Here is a 12,523-nt window from a genome sequence, read left to right on the forward strand (position 1 = left end):
GCCTTGTATCCAGCGATCCCCTGCTGCACCCCCCAAATGTATGATGTCTGTCTCTGCCCCATATGCCATGTGTGATCTCTACCTCTGCTCCCCTGTATGATCATCACAGCCTCCATATATCAGGCGGGATCTCCATCACTGTCCCTAATGTATGAACTCTATCACTGCCCCCCTGTAGCATGTATGATCTCCATCACTGTCCCCCCGTAGCATGTACGATCTCTATCACTGCCCCCCCCCCCCCCTGTAGCATGTATGATCTCTATCACTGCCCCCCCTTTAGCATGTATGATCTCTATCACTGCCCCCCTTGTAGCATGTATGATCTCTATCACTGCCCCCCCTGTAGCATGTATGATCTCTATCACTGCCCCCTCTGTAGCAATTATGATCTCTATCACTGCCCCCCCCCCCCCTGTAGCATGTATGATCTCTATCACTGCCCCCCTGCATGGTGTATGATCTCTATCACTGCCCCCCCTGTAGCATGTATGATCTCTATCACTGCCCCCCCCTGCATCGTGTATGATCTCTATCACTGCCCCCCTGCATGGTGTATGATCTCTATCACTGCCCCCCCTGTGGCATGTATGATCTCTATCACTGCCCCCCCTGTAGCATGTATGGTCTCAATCACTGCCCCCCTGTATCATGTATGATCTCTATCACTGCCCGCCCCCCCTGTACCATGTATGATCTCTATCACTCCCCCCCCCCCCTTTAGCATGTATGATCTCTATCAATGTCCCCCTGTAGCATGTATGATCTCTATCGCTGCTTCCATGTAGCATGTATGATCTCTATTACTGCCCCCCTGTAGCATGTATGATCTCTATCACTGCCCCCCTGTATCATGCATGTTCTCTATCACTGTCCCCCTTGCATCATGTATGATCTCTATCATTGCCCCCCCCCCTGTATCCTGTATGACCTCAATACCTCCCCCCCCCCTCCCCGTATCATGTATGGTATCCATCACTGCCCTCCCTGTATCATGTATGATCTTTATCACTGCCCCCCTGTATCATGTATGATCTCCATCACTGCCCCCCTGTATCATGTATGATCTCCATCACTGCCCCCTTGTATCATATATGATCTCTATCACTGCCCCCCTGTATCATGTATGATCTCTATCACTGCCCCCCTGTATCATGTATGATCTCTATCACTGCCCCCCTGTATCATGTATGATCTCTATCACTGCCCCCCTGTATCATGTATGATCTCTATCACTGCCTTTCTGCATCATTTATGATCTCTATCACTGTCCCCCCTGCATCATGCATGATCACTATCACTGTCCCCGTATTATGTATGATCTCTATCTCTGCCCCCCCTGTATCATGTATGATCTCTATCACTGTCCCCCCCTGCATCATGTATGATCACTATCACTGTCCCCCCTGCATCATGTATGATCTCTATCTTTGTCCCTCCTGTGTCATGTATGATCTCTACCACTGCCCCCCTGTATCCTGTATGATCTCTATCTCTGTCCCTCCTGTATCATGTATGATCTCTATCACTGCCCCCCTACACCATGTATGATTTCTATCACTGCCCCCCTGTAGCATGTATGATCTCTATCACTGCCCCCCTGTATCATGTATGATCTCTATCACTGCCCCCCCCCCCCCTGTAGCATGTATGATCTCTATCACCCCCCCCCCCCCCATAGCATGTATTATCTCTATCACGGTCCCCCTGTAGCATGTATGATCTCTATCACTGCTTCCATGTAGCATGTATGATCTCTATACCTGCCCCCCCCCCCCCCACTGTAGCATGTATGATCTCTATCACTGCCCCCTGTGTCCTGTATTATCTCTATCTCTGTCCCTCCTGTATCATGTATGATCTCTATCACTGCCCCCATACATCATGTAGGATCTCTATCACTGCCCCCATACATCATGTAGGATCTCCATCACTGCCCCCCTACATCATGTATGATCTCTATCACTGCCCCCCTACATCATGTAGGATCTCTATCACTGCCCCCATACATCATGTATGATCTCTATCACTGCCCCCCTACATCATGTATGATCTCTATCACTGCCCCCATACATCATGTAGGATCTCTATCACTGCCCCCATACATCATGTATGATCTCTATCACTGCCCCCCTACATCATGTAGGATCTCTATCACTGCCCCCATACATCATGTAGGATCTCTATCACTGCCCCCATACATCATGTATGATCTCGATCACTGCCCCCCTACATCATGTATGATCTCTATCACTGCCCCCCTACATCATGTATGATCTCTATCACTGCCCCCCTGCATCATGTATGATCTCTATCACTGGCCCCCTGAATCATGTATGATCTCTATCACTGCCCCCCCTGTAGCATGTATGATCTCTATCACTGCCCCCTCTGTTGCAATTATGATCTCTATCACTGCCCCCCCCCCCCTGTAGCATGTATGATCTCTATCACTGCCCCCCCTGTAGCATGTATGATCTCTATCACTGCCCCCCCTGCATCGTGTATGATCTCTATCACTGCCCCCCTGCATGGTGTATGATCTCTATCACTGCCCCCCCTGTGGCATGTATGATCTCTATCGCTGCCCCCCCTGTAGCATGTATGATCTCTATCACTGCCCCCCTGTATCATGTATGATCTCTATCACTGCCCGCCCCCCCTGTACCATGTATGATCTCTATCACTCCCCCCCCCCCCCCCCTTTAGCATGTATGATCTCTATCAATGTCCCCCTGTAGCATGTATGATCTCTATCGCTGCTTCCATGTAGCATGTATGATCTCTATTACTGCCCCCCTGTAGCATGTATGATCTCTATCACTGCCCCCCTGTATCATGTATGATCTCTATCACTGTCCCCCTTGCATCATGTATGATCTCTATCATTGCCCCCCCTGTATCCTGTATGACCTCAATACCTCCCCCCCCCCCTCCCCGTATCATGTATGGTATCCATCACTGCCCTCCCTGTATCATGTATGTCTATCACTGCCCCCTTGTATCGTGTATGATCTCTATCACTGCCCCCTTGTATCATGTATGATCTCTATCACTGCCCCCCTGTATCATGTATGATCTCCATCACTGCCCCCCTGTATCATGTATGATCTCTATCACTGCCCCCCTGTATCATGTATGGTATCCATCACTGCCCTCCCTGTATCATCAGTGTTCTCCCCAGGCTCTTTTAGCTGGGTGCTCCACCCGGCTAGTTTTGATGAGCACCCGGCTGTCATTGGCTCACCTCCTCCTATGCTGTAAGCAGAGTTGTGCAGAGAAGCGCCAGTTCTGCATTCTCTCATCTCACCCCACCCGGCTACTTTTTCATGCCACCCAGTTGGAAAAAAATTCTGGGGAGAACACTGATCATGTATGTCTATCACTGTCCCCTTGTATCATGTATGATCTCTATCACTGCCCCCCTGTATCATGTATGATCTCCATCACTGCCCCCCTGTATCATGTATGATCTCCATCACTGCCCCCCTGCAGCATGTATGTCTATCACTGCCCTCCCTGTATCATGGATGTCTATCACTGCCCCCTTGTATCATATATGATCTCTATCACTGCCCCCCTGTATCATGTATGATCTCTATCACTGCCCCCCTGTATCATGTATGATCTCTATCACTGCCTTTCTGCATCATTTATGATCTCTATCACTGTCCCCCCTGCATCATGCATGATCACTATCACTGTCCCCGTATTATGTATGATCTCTATCTCGGCCCCCCCTGTATCATGTATGATCTCTATCACTGTCCCCCCTGCATCATGTATGATCACTATCACTGCCCCCGTATTATGTATAATCTCTATTACTGCTCCCCCCCTGCATCATGTATGATCTCTATTTCTGTCCCTCCTGTGTCATGTGTGATCTCTACCACTGCCCCCCCTGTATCCTGTATGATCTCTATCACTGCCCCCCTACACCATGTATGATGTCTATCACTGCCCCCCTGTAGCATGTATGATCTCTATCACTGCCCCCCTGTATCATGTATGATCTCTATCACTGCCCCCCCCCCCCTGTAGCATGTATGATCTCTATCAACCCCCCCATAGCATGTATTATCTCTATCACGGTCCCCCTGTAGCATGTATGATCTCTATCACTGCTTCCATGTAGCATGTATGATCTCTATACCTGCCCCCCCCCCCCCACTGTAGCATGTATGATCTCTATCACTGCCCCCTGTGTCCTGTATTATCTCTATCTCTGTCCCTCCTGTATCATGTATGATCTCTATCACTGCCACCATACATCATGTAGGATCTCTATCACTGCCCCCATACATCATGTAGGATCTCTATCACTGCCCCCATACATCATGTAGGATCTCTATCACTGCCCCCCTACATCATGTATGATCTCTATCACTGCCCCCCTACATCATGTATGATCTCTATCACTGCCCCCCTACATCATGTATGATCTCTATCACTGCCCCCCTGCATCATGTATGATCTCTATCACTGCCCCCCTGCATCATGTATGATCTCTATCACTGCCCCCCTACATCATGTATGATCTCTATCACTGCCCCCCTACATCATGTATGATCTCTATCACTGCCCCCCTACATCATGTATGATCTCTATCACTGCCCCCCTGCATCATGTATGATCTCTATCACTGCCCCCCTGCATCATGTATGATCTCTATCACTGCCCCCCTGAATCATGTATGATCTCTATCACTGCCCCCCTGAATCATGTATGATCTCTATCACTGCCCCCCTGCATCATGTATGATCTCTATCACTGCCCCGGTATTATATATGACCTCTATCTCTGTCCCCCCTGTATCATGTATGATCTCTATCACTGCCCCCCTGCATCATGTATGATCTCTATCACTGCCCCCCTGCATCATGTATGATCTCTATCACTATCACTGTCCCGGTATTATATATGACCTCTATCTCTGTCCCCCCTGTATCATGTATGATCTCTATCACTGCCCCCCTGCATCATGTATGATCTCTATCACTATCACTGTCCCCCTGCATCATGTATGATCTCTATCCCTGCCCCGTATATCATGTATGATCTGTATCACTGCCCCCCTGCATCATGTATGATCTCTATCACTGCCCCCCTGTATCCTGTATAATTCCCATCCTATCCACATGCAACATAAATGATCTCTGTTTTGCCCCTATGTATCATGTATGGTCCCTGTCCTGACCTCTCTCATGTATGATCTCCAGTCTAACCCTAATGTCATGTGTGATCTCTATTTACTGTCCTCTATATAAAAGCGTTGTTCTCGCATAGGACTCAAAGTGCGTTCATGTATGAGCTCCATTTTATATCCTAAGTGGTACGTGTACCCTTGGGTGTACTTGGGGTGGGTATAGGGACACTGGTGCAATGCGATTTTTCTATTTTTATGGAGGCTTTGTGATTAAAAATTGAATGGGATTTTAAATCGCAAGTGCACCAGTGTGTACAGGCTCTTACAGTCAGTCTATTGCAATGATTTTTGTAATAAAAAAAAAATGTTTTTATAGAAGCTGGAATAAGGATTTTTAGTTAATTGAAGGTTACCTGTAGCCACCTTTAAAAATTAAAGTAAACAAAAAGCTACATACTCAGAAGCGGAAAGTCTTTAGATCCTATAGAGTCTCCTTGTTCCCCCGCTGTCCCTAGTTTAGATTTCCTGCTGGCTTTGTCTTCGGGTCTCCTCAGAAGGCTTCGGATGTACTCGGGTCTCCTCAGAAGGCTTCGGATGTGCTCGGGTCTCCTCAGAAGGCTTCGGATGTGCTTGGGCCTCCTCAGAAGGCTTCAGATGTGCTCGGGTCTCTTCATAAGGCTGCGGATGTGCTCGGGTCTCCTCAGAAGGCTTTGGACGTACTCGGGTCTCCTCAGAAGGCTTCGGACGTACTCGGGTCTCCTCAGAATTGCTTCGGAAATGCTCAGGTCTCCTCAGAATTGCTTCGGACATACTCGGGTCTCCTCAGAAGGCTTCGGATGTACTCTGGTCTCCTCAGAAGGCTTCGGATGTGCTCGGGTCTCCTCAGAAGGCTTCGGATGTGCTCGGGTCTCCTCAGAAGGCTTCGGATGTGCTCGGGTCTCCTCAGAAGGCTTCGGATGTGCTCGGGTCTCCTCAGAAGGCTTCGGATGTGCTCGGGTCTCCTCAGAAGGCTTCGGATGTGCTCGGGTCTCCTCAGAAGGCTTCGGATGTGCTCGGGCCTCCTCAGAAGGCTTCGGATGTGCTCGGGTCTCCTCAGAAGGCTTCAGATGTGCTCGGGTCTCTTCAGAAGGCTTCGGATGGGCTCGGGTCTCCTCAGAAGGCTTTGGACGTACTCGGGTCTCCTCAGAAGGCTTCGGACGTACTCGGGTCTCCTCAGAATTGCTTCGGAAATGCTCAGGTCTCCTCAGAATTGCTTTGGACATACCCGGGTCTCCTCAGAAGGCTTCGGACGTACTCTGGTCTCCTCAGAAGGCTTCTGATGTACTCTGGTCTCCTCAGAAGGCTTCTGATGTACTCTGGTCTCCTCAGAAGGCTTCTGATGTACTCTGGTCTCCTCAGAAGGCTTCGGATGTACTCTGGTCTCCTCAGAAGGCTTCTGATGTACTCTGGTCTCCTCAGAAGGCTTCGGATGTATTCTGGTCTCCTCAGAAGGCTTCGGATGTGCTCGGGTCTCCTCAGAAGGCTTCGGATGTGCTCGGGTCTCCTCAGAAGGCTTCGGATGTGCTCGGGTCTCCTCAGAAGGCTTCGGATGTGCTCGGGTCTCCTCAGAAGGCTTCGGAGGTGCTCGGGTCTCCTCATCAGGCTTCGGACGTACTCGGGTCTCCGAATACTGTACCTTCAGAGATGAGCAGCTCCGTACTGCGCCTATATCCTATTCACCTTGCTGCAAGGCACTGTGTATTGACCGGAGGAAGCGGGTTGGTACCCATGAAACGCGTTGTCTATTTTGTGTTTTGAATAAATACTTTTCCAGTACAACTGGTGTTTTTTGTTGATTACCTCTCGTTCTTATTGTAACTATTAGAAGTTTATGTATATTTTTACTGGTGGTAGCCTCCATCCTTACGAGTATGCAGCCCAGAGCTACTTTTCTTTGGAAGCACTTGAGGACCTGAGTACTTCCAAAGCCTTCCAAGAAGACCCACAGGCTTCTTCGACATTAAAGTCAGATTTCTGCAATCTAGGCCCGGCGGTGGAACAGATGGATGCAGAGAGGACCAGGAAGAGCCTTCCCTTTTCTTGTTTGATAAGCATTTATAAACAAATCTTGAGGACTCCTAAAATAAATATATATAGTCAAGGTATACAGCCTATTTGTCCTTTTCATCCATCCTGTCGATGTAGGGCTGGATTCACTCTCCTCTCCCTGCAGAGTTGCAAGTGTAGCGTAACAGGCTCACCCCTTGGCAGCTTTTTGCACCGATCTCCATGGCTACAGTGGCGTCATGTGACCCACCATTAGTGCCAGCAGGTCAAACGGTTGCCTGTTACGTTCCGCTTGCAACTCTGTGCATAAGGAGTGAGGGGGGAGGAGACTGCTAATACTGGGGGCACACCTGGTTTGCTATACTGGTGCACACGTCACCTGGCTACAAAAAATCCTGCAGTGCTGCTGTAAAGAAAAGTTATATTTACCTGCGGAGTCTTGCCCCCCGAAACTGTCCCAAAGACACTGCATCACTCCACTTTCAGCGCCTGGCCCCGCCTCCCTTCTCTCCCCGTAGTAAAAACGCCCGTCTATTCATTGCAGTATTGTTTTTCTCCGAGGAAAAAGTCTAGTTATATTTGTCTTACTATGTTTTCCTTTTTACATTTTTTGTTGTTCTGCAATTGACTAGCATTTCTGGATTTCATAGCATCATATTTTGTTTGTTCATCAGGTGTACCTGGCCAGGCATCTTAATTATGGCTTCCCCCATCCAGATAAGGTATACAAATCTTATATTATTAACTACAGCTATATGGAAATGGGAGATATGGTTTCTGAAAAACATTTCTCCTCCATTGGCACTCTAGATAGTGTCTGAACATATGACTTACAGTTTTTGCATCCCAGAATCCAGGTCACAGCTTTTTTGTAGGTTTTTGGAAACTCCAACTTCCATGGGAATTCTAGGCTTAAAGTGGATCCGAGATGAAAAACTAACTATAACAAGTAACTTGTCTCTAAATCTTATCTAAAGTTTAGATAGTTTACACAGCATTATATAGCTGCAAACAGCTTCAAAAGCTTATGATTATTTATTCCTGTGATACGGGAGCAGCCATGTTCTGTTTCTCACATTGTCACAGGCTGAGGGCTGGAGATGCTATCAGCTTGCCTGTGTGTAAATTCAGTCCCTCTCCTCCTCCCTCCTCCCCTCTGCCTCTGAAATCAATGGCTAGTAACCTCCTCCTCCTCCTGCCCAGACTGAGCTCTCATAAGCCCTTGCTACTAATGCTGCATACACACTTGAGATAAAAGTATTTGGAAAAGGCAAGATCACAGACCAATTTTACCCCATTCCATGTAGTATGAGAGCCATACTCTACACAGTCTATTCTATGGAGCTGCACTCCCCATCAGCTAAAATTTTTTGCAAGATGCTGCACACAAAGATGCTGTACACATTCAAAAGATCATTATCTGCAAAAGATCTCTTCCTGCAAAAGTTCCGTTCCTGCAAAATGCATTCATAGTCTGAGATCTGCAGATCCTCATACACACCTTGTTTAACAGACTTCATCTGCATATCTCACAATCATCTGCAGATCTGAAAATCCATCCTGGTGGATCTGATTTGCAGATGATTGCCTGTTAAACAAGGTGTGTATGATGATCTGCAGATATTATAGACTATGAATGCATTTTGCAGGAATGGATCCTTTGCAGGAACAGATCTTTTGCAGATAATGATCTTTTGAATGTGTACAGCATCTTTGTGTGCAGCATCTTGCAAAGATTTTATCTGATGGGGAGTTCAGCTCCATAGAATAGACTGTGTAGAGTTTGGCTCTCATACTACATGGAAGGGGGTAAAATGGGTCTGTGATCTTGCCTTTTCCAAAGACTTTTATCTCAAGTGTGTATGCAGCATTAGGCTCAGAGTGCCAAGGCTCTCTGGAGAAGCTGTGGGCAAGGCTTGTTTAGTCTATAGGGAATTAGAGTATTAAAACAAAACAAAAAAAAAGTATTTGGCTTGAGGAATGCCCTATAAACTACATGAAAGGAACACAATTATGCAATGAGTAAAAGTTTATCTCGGATCCACTTAAGGACAACTGTAGTGAGGGGTATATGGAGGCTGCCATATTTATTTCATTTTAAACAATACCAGTTGCCTGGCAGCCCCGCTGATCTATTTGGCTGCAGTAGTGTCTGAATCACACCAGAAACAAGCATGCAGCTAATCTTGTCAGATCTGACAATAATGTCAGAAACACCTGATCTCCTACATGCTAGTTCAGGGTCTGTGGCTAAGGCCGGTTTCACACTGCTAACTGCTAAAAACGATCGGAAAATCGATCGAAATTCAGATCAGACCTGTTGGAAACAATTGGTCTGGCAAGTAAATCTGCCAGAAAATTGTATGGTGTGTATCTAGCATTAGGGCCGGTTTCCACTGTGAGCACGGCCGTTTCCGACTCATCTGCGTGCGGTGAAGATGCTGCGTGCAGCAGAAATCCGTGTATTGTGTATTAGAGAATAAGATGGCAGCCTCCGTATTCCTTTCACTTCAGGTTTTCTTGAACCTAAGGGCCCTTTTACACTTAATGTGTTAGCATTCGTTAGTATGCTTTGGTACGCATTTTTTCCATAGCAGTGCATTGTAAAAAAACCTTTCACTTAAAGCGCTTATAGTGTGAACTGAGCTATAGGAAAACATGGGCAATACTTTGAAAATCAGTTTTCTTTCAGTTATAACTGATTAAGTGTAAAAGGGGCCTTAGGATGCATACACACATCCAATTTTGATTGACCAATTTTACCAACTCCAAGTAGAATGAGAGTCAACAGGTATTGAGTACTCTGAGCAGATTGTGTAGCTAAACCCTCATTCTACATGGAGGTGGTAAAATTGGTCAGTGATTGGCCAATCATAATTTAAAGTGTTTGCCAGGCTTAAAGGGGCACTATAGCGAATAATTGTAAAATGTAAAATATGTGCAAACATATACAAATAAGAAGTACATTTCTTCCAGAGTAAAATAAGCCATGAATGACTTTTCTCCTACGTTGCTGTCACTTACAGTAGGTAGTGGAAATCTGACGGAAGCGATAGGTTTTGGACTAGTCCATCTCTTCATGGGGGTGTAAGGCTTGGTGGTATAATTCTCGGAGTCAGTGTGTATGTCCCAGGCTATAGGTCTCGCTCTTTATCTAACTATCCCTGCTTGGCCCACCACTAGCTGACACCTACACTGTCCCTGCCTGACACACCACTAACTGACCCTAATTAGGACTTAGGTGAGCAAGGCATACAAGCTGACGTAGAAGGCAGATATACCACCAGGAGCCACTACTGAGGCTAGTAACACAGTTCAGCAGTATCACATACAAAGTTCAGGTAATAAGTAATCCAGGTATGACAAGTCTTCATGCAAAGTTATTCAATAGCAAATGGTAATTTGATCTGAGTTAGGAAATAGTCTGAAACAGACTTGCATGCAGTATTTAGCAACAGATGATAGTGGATAGAAGTATGACACAGTTCCTTTTAGTCTGCATGAAAAGTTATGCAACAGATAGCAGATTCCCAGATGATATGTGACAGGTTATGCGAGATTATATGCACACTGTCGTTGACTGAATAGGAAAGTAGACTATACTTATTGTCCAGTCCCAGTTGCATACAAGGAATATCCTGTAACAGTCCAAGGTAGGTCCAGTAACTAGCAGAGGTCGGTCCAGGCAGCAGACAAGGGATATCCAGTAACTAGCAGATCGTCGGTCCAGGTGGCAAGCATAGGTTTTCCAGGAATCAAGCAGCGGGTACCGTATGTACTCGAATATAAGCCGACCCCACCCCCCCAAAAAAAAATGTTAACACAAAAAACAGGGGAAAATGATTGACCCGAGTATAAGCCATGGGAGGGGGCTGGTGGAGGGTGGGTAGGAATAACAGAAGCTATACTCTCCACAATACTCCCTGTAAGCCTCATATGTTTATACTAAACTATAATATAAAAATACTGATAGAAATGCACCCTGTATGTATTTAGAGTGTTTAGCTGTAATTCTCCCCCATTTGTGTCTAATCACAAGTTGTAATTTGATCTCTCCCTTATGTCTCCTGAATGCCACGGCAGATAAGCTCATTTGAAAGCACAGGATGTTAATATTTCTGCTTCCAAGATAGCAGGATGGGGAAACAGTGCAGATTAATTTGCAGATTTTTATCCGCTTCGACCAAAAGAAGTTTTTCTGCAAAAAATGCTGTTCTATGTGTATCTTTTAGAGCATAGAGTAAAGTTCTGAGTTCAGGTCCGCTTTAGTATGACACCCCCCCCTCCCCGAGTGCCCCCGACACATGCAGAGTACAGCAGTGACTCCTGAGTGCCCCTGTCGCCATATGCCGGTGTTATCTCTGTAAGGCAACCTGTAAAATGTCCTGGCGTGATTTCAGACATGTGGCAGCCCCCCTCACGAGTCTCTAAACCTCTCCCCCGGCAGAGCGGAGCAGTAGTATTCATCTGCATTGTGTCCCCGTCGACATACACAGGCTACATGTGCAGAGTGTAGGGGTACGGCGGAAGCTTTCACTCTCCACTCCAGACCGTCCAGTTTTCCCTGCTTGCCTGTTGCCGGCTTGCATTTATGACGTTATGCAATGGCCTCTCACCACTAGCGGCCGCCATAGACATGAGCCGGCGACAGGCAAGCAGGGAAATCCTGAGTGGTGAGTGAAAGCTTCTGCTGTACTGCACATATAGCCTGTGTGTGCTGGCGGGGAAAAATGTTAACTACTATTGCTCCGCTCTGCCGGGGAAGTTTGGAGAATCGGGGCGGGCACATGTCGTCACGCCGGGACATTTTACACATTGCCTCTCTTCTCACGATACCGGCAGTATTCTGCTGGCATATGGCGAAGGCAGCACTCGGGGGAGGGAGGGGGGTTCACTACAGCACAGAGCACATGGTGGGGAGCACTCACAGCACTGTTAGGACTCGAGTATAAGCCGAGATCCCCACCTTTGGGCCAATTTTTTGGACACAAAAATTCGGCTTATACTCGAGTATATACGGTAAGCGCAACAGAGTAGTCAAATACAAGCTGAGGTCAATATCCAGAATATCAATAACAATAGAGTGCGCACAGAGCAACTAGCCAAAGCTATGCTTATCATGGGCGATGACTGGGAGTACTCTGCAGGTTTAAAGGACCTCTGTCGCGAAAATCGTAAAATTTAAAGTATATGTTAACATATACAACTAACCAGCAAGCTCATGGTGACCCAGAACTCATTGGAGTGTGTAAGGGACTACAATGGTCATGCCATGCACTGATGAGGATCAAACAATCCGAAACAGTCTGTATGCATGTTGGATTATAA

The 12,523-nt window shown here is 46.8% G+C and overlaps 1 protein-coding gene across 4 annotated transcripts in view; it reads left to right on the forward strand.

Annotated features, from left to right (window-relative positions):
• STXBP4 (syntaxin binding protein 4) overlaps nt 1-12,523 on the forward strand; it is a 190,140-nt gene that overhangs the window by 347 nt on the left and 177,270 nt on the right. For 3 of the 4 annotated variants that reach the window (XR_011025330.1, XM_068263625.1, XM_068263626.1), the window contains exons 1-2: nt 82-149; nt 7,870-7,917. Coding sequence is in view for 3 of the 4 variants with exons in the window: in XM_068263625.1 (XP_068119726.1) it covers nt 97-149; nt 7,870-7,917 (101 nt within the window). In the remaining variant the exon portion in view is untranslated. Of the gene's footprint in view, nt 1-81; nt 150-7,869; nt 7,918-12,523 lie in introns of those variants that run through there. The other variant, XM_068263627.1, reaches the window with a different exon arrangement.

This window comes from Hyperolius riggenbachi, chromosome 12, assembly GCF_040937935.1.
Source record: "Hyperolius riggenbachi isolate aHypRig1 chromosome 12, aHypRig1.pri, whole genome shotgun sequence".
In the NCBI taxonomy this organism is placed as follows: domain Eukaryota; kingdom Metazoa; phylum Chordata; class Amphibia; order Anura; family Hyperoliidae; genus Hyperolius; species Hyperolius riggenbachi.